Source organism: Perognathus longimembris, chromosome 3, assembly GCF_023159225.1.
Source record: "Perognathus longimembris pacificus isolate PPM17 chromosome 3, ASM2315922v1, whole genome shotgun sequence".
NCBI lineage: Eukaryota > Metazoa > Chordata > Mammalia > Rodentia > Heteromyidae > Perognathus > Perognathus longimembris.
In genome coordinates, this window is record NC_063163.1 from 90,431,235 (window position 1) to 90,451,475 (window position 20,241).

At 51.9% G+C, this 20,241-nt stretch overlaps 3 protein-coding genes across 21 annotated transcripts in view; 2 read left to right on the forward strand and 1 right to left on the reverse strand.

Moving 5' to 3' along the window:
- The window catches only part of Ep400 (E1A binding protein p400), a 99,721-nt gene extending 93,309 nt beyond the window's left edge, over positions 1–6,412 (forward strand). For all 18 annotated transcript variants that reach the window (XM_048343171.1, XM_048343183.1, XM_048343176.1 and 15 more), the window contains 3 exons: positions 827–973; positions 3,199–3,276; positions 3,954–6,412. In XM_048343171.1, the coding sequence (XP_048199128.1) occupies positions 827–973; positions 3,199–3,276; positions 3,954–4,226 (498 nt within the window). In that variant the 3' untranslated portion in view covers positions 4,227–6,412. The remainder of the gene's footprint in view (positions 1–826; positions 974–3,198; positions 3,277–3,953) is intronic.
- A 1,420-nt stretch (positions 6,413–7,832) lies between these two features.
- Ddx51 (DEAD-box helicase 51) lies at positions 7,833–12,849 on the reverse strand. Of its 2 annotated transcripts, XM_048343193.1 has the most exons (15): positions 12,495–12,849; positions 12,257–12,402; positions 11,610–11,760; positions 11,204–11,349; positions 11,033–11,104; positions 10,788–10,894; positions 10,523–10,631; positions 10,294–10,439; positions 9,479–9,677; positions 9,293–9,408; positions 9,102–9,218; positions 8,811–8,912; positions 8,620–8,683; positions 8,399–8,533; positions 7,833–8,177 (listed from the first exon to the last, which is right to left on the reverse strand). In XM_048343193.1, exons 1-15 carry the CDS (start codon positions 12,793–12,795, stop codon positions 8,151–8,153), a joined length of 1,938 nt encoding a protein of 645 aa, XP_048199150.1. In that variant the 5' UTR covers positions 12,796–12,849; the 3' UTR covers positions 7,833–8,150. The 2 variants fall into 2 exon arrangements, 1 of the variants encoding a protein (XP_048199150.1); XR_007210488.1 differs by lacking the exons at positions 7,833–8,177; positions 8,399–8,533 and having other exon boundaries at positions 8,616–8,683; positions 8,811–8,952.
- A 38-nt stretch (positions 12,850–12,887) lies between these two features.
- Noc4l (nucleolar complex associated 4 homolog) lies at positions 12,888–17,936 on the forward strand. The gene is made up of 15 exons (XM_048343194.1): positions 12,888–13,050; positions 13,185–13,305; positions 13,720–13,826; positions 14,437–14,544; positions 14,825–14,974; positions 15,055–15,154; positions 15,281–15,315; positions 15,763–15,813; positions 15,895–16,006; positions 16,281–16,341; positions 16,487–16,597; positions 16,712–16,872; positions 17,191–17,273; positions 17,545–17,658; positions 17,737–17,936. The coding sequence occupies exons 1-15, from the start codon at positions 12,928–12,930 to the stop codon at positions 17,854–17,856; spliced, it is 1,557 nt and encodes a 518-aa protein (XP_048199151.1). The 5' UTR covers positions 12,888–12,927; the 3' UTR covers positions 17,857–17,936.
- The last annotated feature ends 2,305 nt before the right edge of the window (positions 17,937–20,241 follow it).

The window sequence follows — 20,241 nt, forward strand, 5'->3', positions numbered from 1 at the left end:
TGTGTTCTCAAAGCCATGGCTTCTGTAGCAAAACATAGCAAACATGCCATATAATGCATGTCTTTCTGAATACTGGTCTCAAATTTCCCAGGGAGAGAAAGTGATAAATTTTATTTAACATACAAAAGTGAGGCATAGGGCTGGGAATGTGGCCTAGTGGTAGCGTGCTTGCCTAGCATACATGAAGCCCTGGGTTCGATTCCTCAGCACCACATATATAGAAAAAAGCCAGAAGTGGTGCTGTGGCTCAAGTGTTAGAGTGCTAGCCTTGAGCAAAAAGAAGCCAGGGACAGTGCCCAGACCCTGAGTCCAAGCCCCAGGACTGGCAAAGCAAAACAAAACAAAACCAAAAAAAAAGTGAGGCTTACTGGTTTGTTATGGCTTGTACTGTTTTCTGGGTGTCTGCTTAATTTTCCAAGTCAGATTTAAGTGATTGAATAAAGTTCAGCCATTTGCACAGTGACCAGCCCCTACCCTGGTACTCACGTGGCACAGTCAGCCTCAACATATATGCAGCCTGGCTGGCAGAGGAGCTGACCAGGACTCTTGGGCAAAGGGGACAGCCCCATTCCTGTAGAGAATGGGGCCGTCTCTGCAAGTAGGTACCACAGGCTCAGGGCAGAAGGTACTTTGAAAGCCTAGGAGGTCACACTTTGTTTTTGTCTGGGAAGATACAGGGAAGGTATTAAAGCATACAGCTTTTTCCACCCTTTAGTGGCATCAGGGTTTGAACTTAAGGCCTTGTGTTTGCTAGACTGGTATAATACCACTGAGCTGTACCCCCTTATTTGGATCTGATCCTCTGCCTTTGCTCTCTTTTCTTCAGCTAACTGCACAACAGATTGCTGCTCAGAGCCCACAGCAGAAGGTCGCATATGCTGCCCAGCCAGCCCTTAAAACCCAGTTTTTGACTACACCCATATCGCAGGCCCAGAAACTGGCTGGGACTCAGCAAGTACAGACCCAAATCCAGGTAAACAAGAGCTGGGTTTGTATATGCAATGCAGGCTGTGAATGTGGCAAGTTGGAGGGAGGATGGGGCACTACTGGAAGCAGTGAAGACTACAGAATACTGGAGCCCAGTCAGGGAGCCTCAGAGTCCTTGGGTAACATGCCGGTGGCCCTGTGGCATGTAGGGTTGGCTCATGCTGTTGGTCCTGGCTGACCCGCCAGTCCTCAGGTATGTTTGTGAGTCATGTGTAAGTTTGCACAGCTGGCCAGTTGTGTGTGTGCAGGCATAGAAGGGAAAGCATTGTAAATCCAGCTGGTTTCTACAACAACCTGTGCATGTCTATCTGGCAAGTGGGAAAGACATTGGTCTCTAGATGTGTTTCTAGGAACTGAGTAGAGTTCAGTATCTTTTGTTGGTTTAGCAGCCTTCAGATCCTCCCCCTCTGGAGGTGTCAAAGTTCACTACCAGTCTGGACATTAATTGTCCCAGTGACTTGTCAGTACATGGTTGCTCTTCTTGCTTACTGGTGTCTAGATATGGTATTGAAGGGTGCCAGACTTTGCCTTTCTGGCTGGAGTTCTGGCAGGCAAGATAGCCTAAGACCTGAGATCATGGAGTTATCTTCCCAAACTGACGGAGTTTGCTCTGATGTTTTTAATCACCCTGAGGTAACCTATGTATGTAATATAAACAGTGTTCAGTTTAGTTTTCCCATGTGAATGCCTTATTACTTTTAGTACTGTTGATTAAAAACTGAGTTCTGAGGTTCTGTTCTTTTTCAGGCCTTATGTTCATTCCCTGCCTAGTTTCCATTACCTTGGCTTGATAAATGACACCTGGCCTCTGGCAGGCATATTCTTCTATTCTGTCCTTTCTCAGGATTGTCCTCACTATTTGTGGCTCTTTACGCTTACATATTTAATTATGGAGTCAGTTGAGGAAGTTTATAGCCAAGTTCATCTACTGTTGGAGTTGTTAGAATTGCATTGATGTGATGAGCACTGACACTAGTACAATCCTAGTTTTTGATTCACCCATATATCTTTGGTTACTTAAACTTTCTCTAGTGCTTTTAAGTATCTTCATGTAACATTTTTCATAAAGATATTATAAGTTGTGTTAGATTTATGTAATCAATGTTAAGTAATACTTGAGTACTCAATGTTTTCTGATACTTTTATAAGTTTCCATTTTCTATTTGTGGCTGTTACACATTGATTGTTATCTGTAGCCTTGCTAGATGATGATCACTTGAATAGTTTATAGTCTTTCTTGGTGGACAATTGGAGAAGAGTCTCACAGACTTTCCTGCCTGGGCTGTCTTTGAACTGCAGTCCTCAGATCTCAACCTCCTGAGTAGCTAGGATTACAGGCGTGAGCCACCCAGCCCAGCAGCGGTTTTTATCAAAAGTAAAACATTGTTTAGGGAGCATGGCTTAAGCAGTAAAGCACTTATGAGGCTTTGAGTTCAGTCCCCAATACTGCCATTTTTTGTTGTTGTTTGTAGCACAAGACCTTAAATAAGTTATGTGGGGCCAGTTAGGAATGTGCTCAGGTGAAGGCCCTCCTCCTACCAGTGCCCCAAAGCTCACCTGAGATGGGTTCTTAATGTCATATGCTATTTGTTCACTTCAAAACTGTAAAAGAACCAGGTGCCAGAGCCTTGCTACTCAGGAGGTTGAGATCTAAAGATCATGGTTCAAAATCAGCTTGAGCATGACAGTATGTGAGGCTTTTATCTATCTCCATTAAACTACAAAAAAAAGCTGAAACTGGAGCATGTCTCAAAGTGGTAGAGTGCTAGCCTTGAGCAAAAAGGTCAGCGACAAAGCTCAGGCCCCCAAGTCCAGGACCAGTGCGACACGCACACGCACACACGTAAAGGAACCAGATGGTCATACCTATAATCCTAGCTAGCTACTTGGAAGGCAAAGATTGACACACACACACCCTAAAAAAAGAAAATGAACTGGAAGAAAAGGGGAAAACTGCATCGGGAGGATGGCATACTGGTAAAGTGCTTGCCTAGCATGCATGAAGCCTGGGATTCAATTTCTCAGTACCACATACACAGAAAAAGCCAAAAGTGGTGCTGTGGCTCAAGTGGTAGAGTGCTAGCCTTGAGCAAAAGGAAGCTTAAGGACAATGCCCAGGTTCTGAGTTCAAGCCCCATGACTGGCAAAAAAAAGGGGGGGCGGATGAGGTAACTTCTTGACTTCTGTCTTTACTTCTTTTCTTTACCAAAGGTTGCAAAACTTCCTCAAGTTGTCCAGCAGCAAACATCTGTGGCCAGCATCCAGCAGGTCGCCTCTGCTTCTCAGCAGGTAGGATATGGAAAGATGTTATGGTCTAAGCAGACACATAGACTTTTTAATAAACTGGACACTTATTTTGATAGCATTTCTAGTTTTTCATCCTGGCTAAAGAATTACTTTTGATTTTCATAATGCATACAAGAACATTAGCTCTGGGGGAAGAAGTTGGCATCCTTTCTAGGAAGAGGAAAACTGTCAACAGGGCATTCCAGTGCAGTCCACTGTGCTGCAGGCCCTGACCCCCGTTCCTCATTGGGAAGGTTCCTTTGGTATGCAACAAGGCCACTTTCCCCCAGATTTCTGGAGAGGGTAAACCTAAAGAAGGACTCTGCTTGCAGTTGGAGCTGGGATACAGAGGTGTGCTGGCTGGAGGCAATGGGGCCCTGCCCCAAGGCTTTTTCCTATCTTTATGGTGCAAAATGTGGCTATGTGGGATAAGGCTTTAAGTTTAAAGCAGTTTTTTTTCTAACTTTTTACATTGTTCAAGTGGCATTGGCATATAATTTCAAAAAACCAAGTAAGGTTGAACCTGCTTCCTGACCCAGCCCTGCCATTCTTCCCTAAAGTTAATATAGCACTACTTTGTTCTCTGCTCTGCTCTGTGAAGCCAGAGTTTAGGTGATCTGATGGCTGTCATAGCAGCCAGGGCCATGCTCTGGTGATATGTTCCCCCTCACCCCCTTCAGGCTTCTCCGCAGACAGTGACCCTCACACAGGCGGCAACAGCAGGGCAGCAGGTGCAGGTGATCCCAGCGGTGACTGCCACAGCCCAGGTGGTGCAGCAGAAGCTCATACAGCAGCAGGTGGTGACCACAGCTTCCGCCCCACTTCAGACCCCTGGCGGTCCAAGCCCAGCACAGGTCCCAGCCAGCTCCGATAGCCCGAGCCAGCAACCCAAGCTGCAGATGAGAGTTCCTGCCGTGAGATTAAAGACACCCACCAAGCCTCCATGCCAGTAGGAAGGACGGCAAGAGAGGCCTCTACAACGGGGAGCACTACGCCATTTCTGGGTGCTGGGCTAGCACCCTATAAGACAGACAGCACTGGGCAGCCACTGTCAGTGCAGAGTTGTGTGAAATTCTCTTAAAGTTCAGGAAGAATGGTCCTTTCCGTGTTTGTGGCAAGATGAAAAAATGACAATGGAGATGTTTCACCTTTCAGTTTTCCTCCAAGGCGGTGGTGCTTGTTTTGAAAGCCATGTAGAGTTTGTTAGTACGTAGTAGTATTTAGCATGTCCCAGAAGCCATTGGGCATGTGCAGTAAAGTCATAAAGTAGACTCTACTTGCTAAAACCTAGCCTCTGGCACTGTCTGCTGTGGTTTGAGTTTCAGAAGACTCAGCGTACTCCTCAAGGAATCATGACAGAAGATCACCTCTGAGACTGCTTCTCACTCCATAGGCACCGCACCACTGTGGATGTCCCACCCTTATAACACATGGCAAGTACATCTAACATGCCCTAGCTTGCATGGAAGGGACCTATGATTGGATTTTCATTCCAAAGAATGGCCAGTGTGGCCTCTGGCCCTGCCACCGTGGAAGTGGCTTTCATTTGAAGGAGCTTTGGGTCCCATGCCATCTCTGTATAGCCACATGTCTCCAGAGAACTTTTGTAAATCTCCTGGCCTCAGGCTGGTGTGAGGCCCACAGTGCCACGTGTGTTGTTGGGTTGCAGATGTCCCACAATGTGTGGCAGTAAGATAGCTCGGTGGGATCTGGGAACAGGGTCACAGACCCCTTGCTGTTGCCCTGGCCTGGCTTGGTCTGGAAAGCATCCTGTCCATGCATTCAGAGGGACCCCATTGGGCCAGCACACCCTTCTTCAACTTCTGTTGCATGGTAGCAGCACACTCGTGGTTCTGCTGGTCAGCTGGAGTGCCGCCGTGCTGCTGGGGAGAAGGTCACGTGCATGTGCTAGGGGTGTGATGGGCCAACAGTGGCTCTTCCCCTTGCTGTTCGCACCAGTGAAAACGGTCCACATCCAGCAGTACATGTGTTAGCCATGTGTACCATCAGTGTGGTACCATTAAAGCTGCATAGTTGTATCTGCTGTTCCGATTTCAAGTCCACACTGCAGTATCTGCCTCTGCAGCTTGTGTAGGCCAGAACGTGGTGACATTTTCCAAAGCCCACCTAAAACTTGCTTCTGAGTAGTTATTGATGTGACATTTGGAAAAAAAAAAAAGTATAAGCCAAGTGTTGCAAAAGCAGAAGAGACTTAACATCTGTTATTTGTGTCAGCCTGAGCACTATCTGTTTGCTCTTAGCAGTCTTTAGTCTTCTCCTGGTATGTTGTACCAAGGAGCATGGCCTCCCCGGGACCCCTCTTCAGATCTGGTTCCTGGTGAAAATGTCTGCTTGTCAGCGCGATGCTCGCCTTTCTTTGTCCCTCCCACCATGTTAGTGGCCTTCTCTCAGAAGTCAAAGGCTGCATCACTTCACTTCAGCACGCCCTAGAAGAAACCATCCTCCAAAATTCTCTGCAAACCTGCAAGAGCAGGTTGGGACTTGGCCCAGAGTAGACTTGGGGCTCAGAGTATTTGTGGGCTGGCCTGTCCATCCTCCTCCCTGTGCATTTCTCTCTGAAGTGTGCCTGCAGCAGGTCCTAATACACCATATGAACAGACTTGCTCTTACTATGTCACTTAACTTGGTGCCATCAGCAGCTCCCACCAACCTGAGCAAGCCTGTTCCTTCTGAGCTCCTTTCCTACCCTCCCCCACTAAAAGGTTAGACTTGCCAAGAAGGAACTTTGAGTTCAAGAGGGAGCATCATATAGTCTTCTGACAGGTTCATACTTAAAGTATACATGAGGTTTTCAGAGCAGAACATAGAGGCAGAGGCTAGAACTGCAAACAGGACCCAACTAGTCTTAAAGCAAGAGGAAGGCTAGACTGTTTTAAAAGCTCCCCAGGGGTGAGGCAAGTGTGGGACAAAAAGATGCCAGACAGGCAAGGGCTTCCTCTGTGCAGTTGTTATTTTTGTTCACTTTGTAACCCGCTAGCTGTTGTGTTTCAGAATAGAAGGAACAAGTCTGAATTGTAAATACTTTGTAAACACAAGCATTTGTACCTTAAGAGTAGGATTTTAAAGGATACTGATGTCCTACCAAACAAAAGGCATAATAAAATGCCCCCTTTTTATACTTCTTTTGTGTTATCTGTAATAGAGTAGTATTTAAAATAAGATTCTGAGCTAGGCCATTGCTGTTGGCTCATGCATGTAATCCTAACTACTCAGAAGTTGGGATCTGAGGATTGTAGTTCAAAACAAGCCTGGGCAGGAAAGTCTGTGAGACTCTTGTTAGCCACCAGAAGTGGAGCTGTGGCTCAAAGTGGTAGAGTGCTAGCCTTGAGCTGAAGAGCTTAGGGACAGTGCCCAAGCCCCATGACTGGTTCTCCCCTCTCACCTCACCCCCCTAAAAAAGAATTCTAAGCCGGCCACTGTTGACTCACACCTGTAATACTAGCTACTCAGACCAAGATTTAAGGATCAAAAGGCCAGACGTACAGCTGTGATAGAGTGCTAACCTTGAGCATAAAAACTCTGAGAGGACCAGCACCAGAAAGAAAACCATTTAAGTTCTCATACAAATAAAATGAATCAATTAATGGTAAGTCCTTTCTATGAATGTTAAGCAGTTGTCTGATCTTGTTAAACCATCCCATGCACCTTTTTGTTCCAGTCCTGGGTTTGAACTTAGGGCCTGGGCACTGTCCCTGGGCTTTTGTGCTCAAGGCTAGCACTCTACCACTTTGAGCCACAGTACCATTTCCAGCTTTTTAGTAGTTCATTGGAGGTAAGTCTCACTGACATTCCTGTCCAGGCTGGCTATGAACCACAATCCTTAGATTTCAGTCTTCTGAGTAGCTAGGATTACAGGCATGAGCCACCTGCAGCAGGACTCCTGCTTGCTTTGAAGTCACCTATTCAAATAGAAAGCCAATCAAAACAGGAAGTCAGAATTCTGGAGACTGGGAAGAGGGCCTGGGGTGCTGAGTGGCATTAACCTTTATCTAGGACAAGCAAATGGGACTTTTCCAGGTGGTTAGGAGGAAAGGAAGTCTGGCAACAGTACTTCCACAGCACTCAGGGAGTTATAGATTGAGACAGGCTCTGATCTGCCTGGGGCAGGAGAATGATTGGAGCCCTCCCCAAATCCAGTTTCAGAGCCAGCCTTGCACCTACTGAGACCTGTGGTTGGATCTTTTCTGCTCAGGCAGAGGAAGGGGCAAGAGTGTGAGTCTGGGGCAGCTGGAGGTACCTCCAGTTGATGTCTGACCTACCTGCTCTGGGGCCATGGGAACCTACGAACATGGCAGAGAGGGCTCTGCCTCCAACACTTTTGTGTATGTGTTCACACAAAATTAGTTCCTCTTTAAAAACAAAAAACTTTAATATATAAAAAGCCTTTTAACAAATGGAGGTGGTCAATGATTTAAGTCTCCTTCATCCTATTATGAGTTGTAAGGCAGAACAATATACCCATGAAGTTAATCAAAGCACTGCTGACTTGACACCTGCCACTATGGAAAGGTCTTTGAGGTCAGCCTCCTCTTCCTGGGGTCTAATCCCTGTCCTATCCAGCCATCAGCCTTACTGGAGTTTATTTCCATTCACCTGTCCTATCCAGCCTTCAGCCTCACTGGAGTTTATTTCCAGAGACCAATGGGACCCAAAGCCACACAAATTCCAGTGATCTGTTTATAGGTCTGAACTGAGGTCCAGGCTGTGTCCTTCACAGAGGAGACAGTGTGAGGAAAGGGGCCATCCACGCTGGCTGCTTCCTCAGGAATCCCATCTTCTCATGCAGCATCCAATGCTCGGTACAGATGGCAGCTAACTTCAGCGGGAAGGTCCCTCCGGTCCCCCAAGTCCCCTGACTAGACCAACTTGGACTTTTTCTCTTCCTGCAGGAGGTAGAGGAGATGTTAGTACCCTGTCCCTGCTGTCTGCAGGCCCCAGCCTAGCTCCAAAGAGAAGCAGCAGAGTGGGCTCAGGCTCCCTAGAGAACTCTCTATGGCTTCAGACAGGCACTGAGGACATATCTTCAGGAGTGAGTGCTGACATCTGCTCAAGACCCTGAGGCTCAACTTTGTAGCACCCCTATCCCAGGCCCAGTGGTCCTCACCTTGACAGTCATCTCTAGTTGGGACAGGGCCTCCTTGTACTGAGGAACCAGAGGCTGCAAGAGCTCATTGGGGACCTCATGGCAGGTCAGCTCAGGCACCCCGGCTTCTGCCAGCATGCGGAGGAACTTCTTCTCCTGTAAGGAAAGGGTCTCACATGCCAGTTGCAGCCCCCCTAGCACCAAACCTCCCCCAGAGTTTACTGAGACCTACACAGCCTCACCTGCACTTTCAGGAGTAGGGTGAAGGCCTGTCCAGTTTTTCCAGCTCGAGCTGTTCTCCCAACTCTGAAATCAAACACAGCTGTCTCCAGACAGTGACCCTAACCCTTCCGAGATCTTTCCCAGCCATACAGAGAGCAATTGGGAGCTTATTAGCTCCAAATCCCCGAGGCCACTGTAGGCCTGCCCTCACCTGTGCACATAGGTCCTCAGATACTGGGGCGCATCATAGTTGACCACCAGCTCCACACCCTGAATGTCAATGCCTCGAGCAGTGGCATCTGTACTGATGAGGCTGATGATGGAATGAATAACAGCTCTGAGGACTCTGCTGGCTAGGAGTGTGACACCCATACTTAAGCCTCAGAGTAAACAAGAAGCTCCAGGCCTAGAGACAGTGGCCATAGAGTTGGGCACGGGGGGCCAATTCCTAGAAGCAAGCACCCTTCAGAAAGCCCCACTCTACCACTTCCCAAGTACTCACAGCTGGATTTTGCCCTGCTCAAACTGCTTCAATATCTTCTTCCTCTGACCAGGCCCGTAGCAGGAGGAAAACTCAGCCACACTTACGCCCCCAAAAGCTTGTACTAGCAGGAAAAGCCTGGAAGGAAAGATGGAACCAGGTAGTGCCAGGGTCCTAGTCTGCCTCAACATACCTGCCCTAGCCTAGCTTACCTGTGGGCATTCTCTCGAGAATTGGTGAAGCAAAGGGTCCTGGAAATGTCCATACTGAGAACCAGATGCAGGACTGCAAGTGGCTTAGAGCTGAGTCTGCAAGGCACATAGTGGTGCTGTGGGAAATAGCAGGGGTTAGGCAGGAGCCTGGGGTCTGGGCACCACCCACTCTAAGTGTTTACTCACCCTGAGCCCCATGGGGAAGGTGTACTTTCCCTGTAAGTTTCCATCCACTGTGATGTCCCCATCTTGGGGGCCCCTCTGTACCAGGCCTGTAGAGAAAAGCCGAGGCTGATAGAGACCAAGCCGCTGCAGCTTCTCAGGATTCTGTGTCAGGGTGGCTGAGAACAGCAATTTCTGCAGAGGCATCTGAGGGTAGCAGGTGCTAGAAGGCAAGGGGAGTGCTGGAAGGATGGTGTTGGGGACAGCTGTGCCTTTAAGAGGCCACAGCTGGCTTTAGCCCATCCTCTCTTCTTCTGCCTTTAACAGAAGGGGTCGAGCACATGTCTGATGGCCGGGACCCCAGAACCGAGGCCTTGGGGGGCTGGGTCTCCGCCCATAGAGGAAGTCCCCTGACATCACTTGAGGGACAGCCCTTGTAGCCAACCAGCAGTCCCTCTTCTGTGCCCGCCTTTGGGGGTATATCTGTTGGCTCCTCATTTGAATAAACAACACCCCAGAAGCTGTCTCCGAGACTCCCACGCACCCGTGTCTTTCCTTGGGCTGGTGGGCATGGGGTCTCGCAACCACAGGCGAACCGAGGCTGCATCGGGACCCCGCTTCTGCGATTAACCTCTACTGGCCAGGAGGCGTGAGAGAGCAAGTATGGATCCCACACGGAAGAAGCACACAAGCCCAGGATCCCCCCCACGCAGATGGTGGGGGTGTAGGGCGAAGCCCGGCAGGATGGGGCTTCTCATGTAGCCCTAACTTGTAGGACAACCTGTCAGCACTGAGAAGGAAGGAGGGGGACAGCATGTGTTCAAGCACAGGCAGGATACCTGTGGGCAGTCACAGCTTGGGGTTGTCTTCTCTGGAGTAGGGCACAGGCATCTGCAGGGCCCTTGCTGTGGAAAGCTGCTGCCACCACCCGTGGCAACCAAGATTGATGCATGCTGTCAATCATTCGGTCAGCCTCATCAATCACCTTTAGAAGGCAGGAGCCAGAGTTAGCTGGAACCCTTTCTGAAGCTGGATAAGCTCAGGGCCCAGGCTCCCAGGGTAGGTTACCAGGAAGCGGAGCTGTTGGAGGCTGAATCCTGGAGTCTGATCAATGTGGTCCACCAGGCGGCCAGGTGTGGCCACCACAATGTCAGCCAGGCAGCGGTAGCCATCTGCTCTACAAATCAGAACAACAGAAGGAAGCTGCTTCCAGGGCTTTCTAATAAGCCAAGCACTACCTGCACCACACACAACACTAAGTCCACTCCAACCCCAGGAATCTAGCAGGTACATGCAGAGCACCTCTGGAAGAGCCCACCACTGGCACACCTACATCTTTTGGACAAGGCTCTCTTGCTCCTTAGCCAGCGACTTCTGTCCAGTAACCAGGGCCACACGTAGAGGCGTGGGGTCTGTGTAAATGTTGAACACTTTGCTCACCTACAAGAGGTCTCTGTCACTGGCCAGGTAAGTGCTGGCCCTACCTTGAACTCCAGTGTAGGTCAACCAGGGACTGAGGTCCACACATGCCCAGTGGGGCAGCTAGGAGTGCATACTTGGAGGTGTAGTTTGATATACCTGCTGGGCCAATTCTTTGGTAGGCAGCACAACCAGGGCACGGATGTGGCAAATCACGCGGTGCAGTAGGGCCTGTAGGGAGGGCAGAGGGGAGGGAAGGAGGGCCATCTGCATAAGCAGGTCTGGCTCCCTGCTGCCCCAGTGGGAAGAGAAGGGAATTCTAATGCTTACCTGTACCACTGGGATGACAAAGGCCAGAGTTTTCCCACTGCCGGTTGGGGCAGAAACACAGAGGTCACTGGGCTGGTATCCCCCTCTCCCCACCAGAAACCCACTGGCTGTGTTCTCTAGAAGGGCTGGAATCACAGCTGCCTGGACTGGACAACAGAAGGTAAGAGACCAACTTGGTCAAGTTTACAGCAGGACCAGCCCCTACCCCAGGGAACCATTTGCTCAAGGACAACACCAAGGGCACAAGGAAGGTCTGGCTTGAGAAGTCCAAGTGTTCACACAAGGAGCTCAAGCTACAGGACAACAAGGCACTGTTTTATATGGCAGGGGCTTCTGCCCCATGGCCCTCAGCCTGGAAGAGGCTGCTCTAGAAGTGTTCCCTGCCTGGCTGACAGAGCTGGAGCACCTGGAAAGTAGAAGGTGATGCCATGTGCCCTCAGCTGTTTCTGCAGGTCAGGGTGCACCTCAGGGATGGCTTCAAGTGGGGTAAGATCTTCGGTGACATTCTTCCTGACACAGCTTGGCTCAGCCAGCCAGAGTGGCAGAAAAGGCTGGACCTACGGTAAAAGATGAGAGACCAAGAGAATCCTACCAGTGAGGGGAGTGAAGCAGGCAGGAGCCAGGGATGTCAAGCAAGGCTGGCAGCCTCAAGAAAGCTCTGGCCAATCTGACCTCAATCCTCCACACTTCGAATTTCCACCACACTTCATAACTGTCATCAGACAAGTGGCAACTGACCCCCTCTCCCCCAGTACACCCACAGGACATCCCAGGACCCCAGAAAAGGCCACACTTACAATGAAACCTCACTGCAGCAACGCTGTTGGCAACAGGAGCTGTTCTGCCTTTCACCTGCTGGCCACATGTTCTAGCCTGAGGTTCTTCAGCGTCTTAGTTCAAACTTCCTCCACCCCACCCCCACGCCCCAAGCCTTCTCCTTTCTGCAGCCACTGCCAGCCCCCGAGGTCTCCTTACCTGACCTACTTCTAAATCTGGCTAAATAAGGATGAAGCGCAGACACCTCTTGCCGTTCCCTCCCAAGCAGCCGCTCACCTTTGGCGTCTTCCTCCTGGTGAAGCCTCCCAGCACTGGGCCTGGTCCCGACGGAGGCCCAGTCGTCTCCTCCACGGACCGCCCGTCTAGGGGCGTCTGGGCCTCGTTGCGCTCGCAGCGCACCCCCGGTGCTGTCTCGCCGCTACCTACGAGGCAGACAGCCCGGTCGGTGTCCTCCCGCCACTGGCCCCGAGAGAGGGCCTGCACCCTAATCCCCAACCTGAACCTGCCAGCCTACCGGCGCCAGCGTCCTCGCTGTTCACTTTCCGCCGCTTCACCAGAGGCGCGTCCGGGCTCCCCGGCGCCAAGCCGCTTATCCGCCGCCTCCGCCGAGGCCGCCGCCGCCGCCGGGCCGCAGCCTCCGGAGCCTCCGCGGCAGTCTCAGGTTCCTGCCGCTGCCGCTGCTGCTGCCGTTCGCGGGCCCGACACTGCAGCCTCTCGAGCAGTGCACGGGCCCTGAGGTGTTCTCCGGGCTCCGCTTCGGCCTCCGGCTGACCGGCATCGAGCCCTGAGTACCGGGCGACGTGAAACAGCGCCATGCCACCAAGCGCACGGTTCCTGTTCGGCGCACGACGATAGCGTGAAGCCCAGAGTGTCGCGGGCGCGCCGGAAATACGCTCGTGGCGCGCCGGAATGACGTCGCAGACGCGCCGGACTAGGCTGGCTGCAGCATGGAGCCAAAGCTGGAACCGGGTTCTGCGGGCGCGCATCGGGTGCTGGGCGGCCTGTTGCAGGCGGTGCTGGCGAGCCGCGGCGAGGCCAACTCTGTGTTTGATATCCTGGCCGTACTACAGGTGCGCGCCGGCGGTGGCCCTCCAGCGCGGTTCCCGCGTGGGGCCTCTCCCGAGGCTGAGATCGAGTAGAAGGTAGGGGTGGGAGACGAGGTGGTGCGGGGCCACGGGTCATCCCGACCAGCCTCTCTTTTCAGTCTGAGGACCCGGAGGAGATCCAGGAAGCCGTACACACTTGTGGCAGACTATTTGGGGCCTTGCTGGAGCGGAGAGACCTATTCGTGGGCCAGCTTCCCCCTGAGAACACGGTCCGGGCAGGTAAGGGTTCCGCGAAAGGCGTCGTCCGCGCGGGAGAAGTGACCCAAGGCCTGACGTGCAGCTCGGTGGTAGGCCACACAGGGTTCTTTGAGCGACAAGGGGGCTTCTGTTGGTGAGAGATGTGACAAGGATGTCTGTGGCCGCAGTTGGTGAATGTCGTCGAGGAGTAAGTTCTCCCAGCGTCCTTTGTGCCCCACTTAGTCTCACTTGAAACGGGCAGTGTGTCCAGTCTGGGAAGTCCAGGCCCTGGGACACTGATAAGAGGAGAGATTGGCTGGGGACAGTGTAGGAGAGCACTTGGTACCTGTTTTCAGGGCTTGGGGAATGGCTGGTAACTGTGGGGGTCTGGAGGCTGGCTCCCACATATGGCATATGTGAGAGTCAGATCAGATGGTCCCCCAACTCTGTCTTCAGGGTCCCAGGGAGCCATGTGTAAGTATAAGGTGTGGATGAGACACCGCTATCACAGCTGTTGTAATCGGCTGCAGGAGCTGCTTGCCCATCCAGCCTTCCAGGTCAAGGTAAGGCTCTGGGTCACTTTTTCCCCGGATGCACTCTAGACTCTCCACAAAGCAGAGGTGGGGGCTGTGGATTTGGGTAGCTCTTTCCATGAGGTAACAATGCTTCCTCTAGACACAGGCTCTACTGCCTGTCCTTATATGTGGCTGTTAAGCTTTATGGTGCCATCCTGCTGTCCCTGAAGGTGTAGAGTTTTTAATTGTGGTTTTAGAGCTGTCCTGAGCCCTGTTCCGTATGGGTCACTGTTCTGGTTCCCCATGCTTGAGTCTTTGCTCAGTGTATGAAGTTGGCAATGGCATTCCCATGACTGAGTGGCAAGAAAACAGCCCAGTAGCCTTTCCCACAGGTAGTTCATGCCTAGATGCCATTGAAAATTTTGCATTTAGTCATGGTACCCTCACCCATGTCTCATAGTTGGGGCATGTAAGACCAGACTGTCGGTGGAGGTGGTACAGACAAGACATGGCAGGGTTGATTTTTTTCTTCTGCCTCATAGCCTAACCCTGGGTCTGGTTGTAAGGTCTCCAGATTGAGGTGTGCTGGGGGTGGGGGTGAGGGGAATGTACCTAGAGGATGAGGGTATCATGGCTTTCCCACTCCCATGCTTCACAGGAACTGGCCCTCAGGACACTCATGAAGTTTGTGCAGTTGGAAGGAGCACAGCCCTTGGAGAAGGCCCAGTGGGAGGGCCACTACTTGTTCCCCCACAGTCTCTTCAGGGTGAGCCCTGGGGACCCAGAAGACTGCTTTGGTGCAGTACAGGATGGGTTCTGGGAATGGGCTGCCTGAGTGGGTGGCTGGGGGATGGGATGTTCTCGCTTCATCTTGCCTGGGAGCCAAGTGACACGGACTGCCTACAAGTCTCTTGAGGGTAGGAGTTTCTTGGCAGTGGAGAGGGGAAGTATATGGCAGGACCCTTGGTGATGTGAGGCTTAGCAGGGCCTTGGCACTACTGGTACTATGATAGTGGAGAAGGTCCTCACTGCATCCCTGCCCCTAGGCAGTGATGGGAGGCCTCCTCTCTTCTGAGGAGGACCAGAGCCTGCTCATCTCCCAGTTCTGCCAGTACCTGGAACATGATGACATCCGTTACCATACAATGCAAGCGGCTGCAGCCACCACAACCAAAGTCACTACCCAGCAACCCGAGGTGAGCAACTAGGTCCCATCACCTGCCTCTTGGCACCTCAGGGAGGCAGATGAGTAGTGCTCAGTTCAGGTTTCCTGCAGGCATCTCTCACCTTTTGGAACAACGCGTTTACACTGCTGTCTGCTGTGAGCCTGCCCTGCCAGGATAGTGAGGTTACAAACTTCTACGTGAAGCACACAGGTAATTGTCCTGGGCAGGGCATGGGCAGGGCATGGGGAGGGCATGCAGAGTACTGACCAGGTCTGACAACCTGGCTGCTTGAACCCCCTCTGACATGCTGGTAAAGACTTCTCACTGTTCTTGCAGAGCTGTCAGACAAGTGGAAGGTCACTCATTTGAAGGTGAGATACTTCTGGAAGTTTACTTGGCCTTCCTGGGGCATAGCCTCCTATTCCTAGGTGGAAAGAACTCCATTGAGGGTGTGTGCCTGTTCACTTTGTGACCAACTTTGGGCTTGAGCCCCTGTTCCCTCTGTGCCTCCAAAGGTTATCCATGTCCTTTGGGCTAGGGCTCCTTAGCCAGCGAACCCAGGTCTGGTGCTATGCTAAATCTCCTTAGCCTGCAAGTCCAGGTCTGGTGCTGTGCTTCTTAGCCATCAGGCCCAGGTCTGGTGCTGTGCTAAGTCTCCTTAGCCAGCAGGCCTAGATCTGGTACTGGCAGTCTGGCCTGGGGTTCCCGGCTGTGTGTGCATAGGAAGAGGATAGGCAAGCCCCCAACCCCACCATCCAGCTGGGGAAGGGGAAGGGTGTGGGGCAGGAGAGAGCAAGTACAGCCCTGTCTCATTGCAGGAACATAGAAAGGCATTCCAAGCAATGTGGCTCTGCTTCCTCAAGCACAAGGTAGGATCTATTGGGATTGAGGGGACTGAGGACTTCAAGGAGGTGGCCATATTATACCCTGACTTCTTGCGCTCTTTCCAGCTGCCTCTCAGCCTATACAAGAAAGTGCTTGTGATTATGCATGACTCCATCTTGCCCCACCTGGCCCAGCCCACACTCATGATTGACTTCCTTACCAGTGCCTGTGATGTGGGTGAGTTCATGACCTCAGCCAGGTCATGTGCAGGGTCCTGTCTCCTAACCCCTTAATCACCTTGAGACTGGACTCTGTTCCCTTCTTGCATGTAGCTTCATGGGATGGCCTGGAGGGCAGGGGAGTGGGGGGTGGGCCTGCAGCTTTACAACTGAAGGGCCTGCTCCAGTTGCTGTCTTTCCAGGCCATGGGGGTGGGTACAGTGGGAATAATAAGAACAGTGGGCGGGAAAAGCTGCCACAGTCAAGCGTCATATGTCTATGTCTGTCTGCAGGGGGTGCCATCAGCCTCCTGGCCTTGAACGGACTTTTTATTCTGATCCACAAGCACAACCTGTGAGTGTCAGTCTGGGGCCTACCCAGAAGACTTTGGGGGAAGACAGGTGGAAAGAAGAGGAGGAGCTGAAACACTGGCTCCCTGGGGTTTTGGTCTGTCCTTCTTCCTGGCTCCCTCATGTGGTTCCTGTGCCCCCTCTCTCAGGGAGTATCCTGACTTCTACCGGAAGCTCTATGGCCTTCTGGATCCATCCATCTTCCACGTCAAGTATCGAGCCCGCTTCTTCCACCTGGCTGACCTCTTCCTGTCATCCTCGTAAGAACCTATCAGGCTTTGGAAAAGCCTAGGCCAAGGCCACCCAGGCTGCCGTGGGGTCCTCAATGGGACAGCAGACTTGGCTGAAACCTCACACCCTATCACCCTATCCAGCCATCTCCCTGCCTACCTGGTGGCTGCCTTCGCCAAGCGCCTAGCCCGCCTTGCTCTGACAGCGCCTCCCGAGGCCCTCCTTATGGTCCTGCCCTTCATTTGCAACCTGCTGCGCAGACACCCTGCCTGCCGTGTCCTGGTGCACCGCCCGCAAGGCCTCGGTGAGTCTCTCCTGGGTGGCAGACCCCACTCTGAACACAGGTATGGACTCCAGACACATGCATACCATGAGGGGCTCTAGTATACACAACCTGGGCTGAGTACACCCCATTAAGTATGACCTGGCTCCCTCTCCACAAGGCCTCATGAGCCAGGTCTGGGCAGCAGACTCCACACCTGCTGTGTCCTGACATGTCCAGCAAGGCCTGGTGGGTGCAGGCCAGGAAGGCTGAGCCAAGCAGGCCGCCTGGCATGCCTCTCCCCAGCCCCTGCAGCCCCACAGAAGCAGACAGCAGATAGGGCCTGGATCTTGTTCCTAGAACTGGATGCTGACCCCTATGACCCCATGGAGGAGGACCCAGCCAAGAGCCATGCCCTGGAGAGCTGCCTGTGGGAGCTGCAGGTGAGAATAGGGTCCCTGCCTGGGTCCAGAAAACGCTTAGTGCTTCTGATGGGCTCTAGCAGCCCCCATGTCACCCATGAATCTGCCACTCTATCTCTAACAAGGACTGTGTTACCACAGCGCTGCACTGGCTCCTAGGGGGCTCTGCTTCACCCCATGTGCTCCCCTCCCCCACCCCAGTATTGGGAGGTCACCTGCTGTGCATCTGGCTGGTGCTGCATCATACAGGTACTATAGACCTTGTTGATGGCCCTTGTGTCCTGTCCCACAGACACTCCAGCAGCATTACCACCCTGAGGTGTCCAAAGCTGCCAGTGTCATCAACCAGGTGCTCTCTGTCCCTGAGGTCAGCATCGCCCCGCTTCTGGAGCTCACAGCCTATGAGGTACTATGGTTGCATGGCAGGGGCTGGGCAGGGCTATGGACGGTGGACTGCAAACCCAAGACCATGGGTCCCTTACAGATCTTTGAGCGGGACCTGAAGAAGAAGGGACCGGAGTCTGTACCCTTGGAGTTCATCCCTGCCCAGGGCCTGCTGGGTCAGCAGGACGACCTCTGTGCCCAGCTCTTCACACTCAGCTGACCCCTGTCACCATTCCATCCCCACCCAAATAAATGGTTTTTATAGAAGAGAATGTCATGAAGAGTGAGGGTCGTGGGAGGGTCTGGATTTCTTTTTTTTTTTTTGCCAGTCCTGGGGCTTGAACTCAGGGCCTGGGCATTGTCCCTGAGCTTCTTTTTGCTCAAGGCTAGCACTCTATCACTTGAGCCACAGAGCCACTTCCAGCTTTTTCTATTTATGTGGTGCTGAGGAATCGAACACAGGGCTTCATGAATGCTAGGCAAGCACTCTACCACTAAGCCACATTCCCAGCCCTGGGTCTGGATTTTTTAAGCCAGTCTGTAGCCCTGTCAGGCAGGAAGGGGCTGCGTGGGTCTTTGGCTTTCCCTGTAGCCTGAGCAGGGCCAGGGGCTCTTCAGTCAGCAGCACGTGTCCTGGTACAGGCAGGGAGGCTGACCCTGGAGGATCATTTGAGCCCAGCCTGGGAAACACCAAAGCCCAGTCCTAAAATAACTAAATTCCAGACACTGCCAGTGTGGCCTGCAGTGGTGGTGAGGCCACGAGGTGTCCCTTTGTTAGAATTTGGGCTTTAGTGGATCTGTGACTCGCCTTCTCTCACCAAACACTAGTGATGGCAGAGGCTCCTGAAAGAAGGTAAGCTACTGCTGTCTATACATGGCCAAGCCTTTTTTTTTTTTTTTTTTTTTTGCCAGTCCTGGGGCTTGAACTCAGGGCTGAGCACTGTTCCTGACTTCTTTTTTCTCAAGGCTAGCATTCTACCACTTGAGCCACAGCACCATTTCCAGCTCTTTTATGTTTATGTGGTGCTGAGGTATCGAACCCAGGGCTTCATGTATACAAGGCAAGCACTCTACCACTAGGCCTGAGTTTGAACTTAAACTTTTCTCTCGCCTCTCGAATACTGGGATTATAGGTGCTCACCACCACATCTGAGCTTAATTCAGTCAGTATTTACTGAGGGTGTGCCTGGAAGGGTCTCTCTTGTGGTACCTTGGTGTGGAAAGGGACAAAATGATACAAATGGTCATGTTCTCTCCACATCTCCCATAGGAGGTGAGTATGGGGTCGTACTTTTAGGAATGGAGAATACACCTAGAGAGATGTGGAAAAGAAAAGCCAATGAGAAGGAGCACTTGAGCATTTAATTGGCACTTAGCAAATTAGCTGTAGAAAATGAGATGTCAGTGGTGTATTTCCAGCATGCTAGCCTGTGTTTAGAGCTTCAGTAAATTTGCAACTGACAGGTTAGACACTTGGTAGGGAAGGGCCACTGCCCCTCTTGCTCTTCTGCACTGTGCAGGCCTCGCCTCTGGACCAGTACCTGATGTAAAGGTCGTGGCTCTGCCCCAGGCTGGGCAGGCAGCCGGTTCTGCACCTGTGTGGATGCTGATAGGCTGGCTGCTCAGGGTTCCTTTCCCTTACCTAATCCACTTCCAGCCTCTTCCTCACCCAGCTTCAGCCCTGGAGAGTTCAGGTGGCTCCTTTTTGCTACAGGGTTCCTGTTGGAGGTGTCACAGGATAGTCAGCCTGGGCCTGACCCTGCTGCCCTGGACTCTTCTCACACCTGCTGGAGCAGAATCCAACCTGGCCTCAGGACGGCTAGGCAGAGGCAGAGGTGCCTTAGAGGACCCTGCGTCTTCTTTGCAGCAAAGGCCCTGCTGTGTCCGTGCTTGCTGCACAAGATGAGTTCCCAGCTTCTGCCAGGGCATCTAGAGGCCTTGCCATGCTTTCACTTGGTTCATATTTAAGACACCATTGTCCAAGAAGTATTGTACTCATAACTCCTTTGTACAACTACATCATAACCAGTTACATTTATTTTTTGCCAGTCCTGGGCCTTGAACTCTGGGCCTAGGCACTTAGCCCTGAGTGTTTTGTTGTTGTTGTTGTTGTGTTGTGTTTTTTGTTTTTTTTCTCAAAGCTAGTGCTCTACCACTAGAGCCACAGCTCTACTTCTAGCTTTTTTGTGGTTAATTGGAGATAAGAGTCTCATGGACTTTCCTGCCTGGGCTGGTTTTGAACCACAGTCCTTAGATCTCAGCCTCCTAAGTAGCTAGGATTACACACATGAGCCACCAGCACTTTGCCCAGCAATTAAGAGACACTTGCTTCCCATTGCTCACCGCCATACTACCATGGGTCGCTTCTAGCACACAACAGCCACGTGGTGTTTTTTTTTGGCGGGGGGGAGGGGGATTGTTTGTTTTGCTAGTCCTGGGGCTTAGACTCAAGGCCTGAGCACTGTCTCTGGCTTCTTTTTGCTCAAGGCTAGCACTCTACCACTTGAGCTACAGTGCCACTTCTGGCCTTTTCTATATATGTGGTGCTGAGGAATCAAACCCAGGGCTTCATGTATATGAGACAAGCACTCTTGCCACTAGGCCA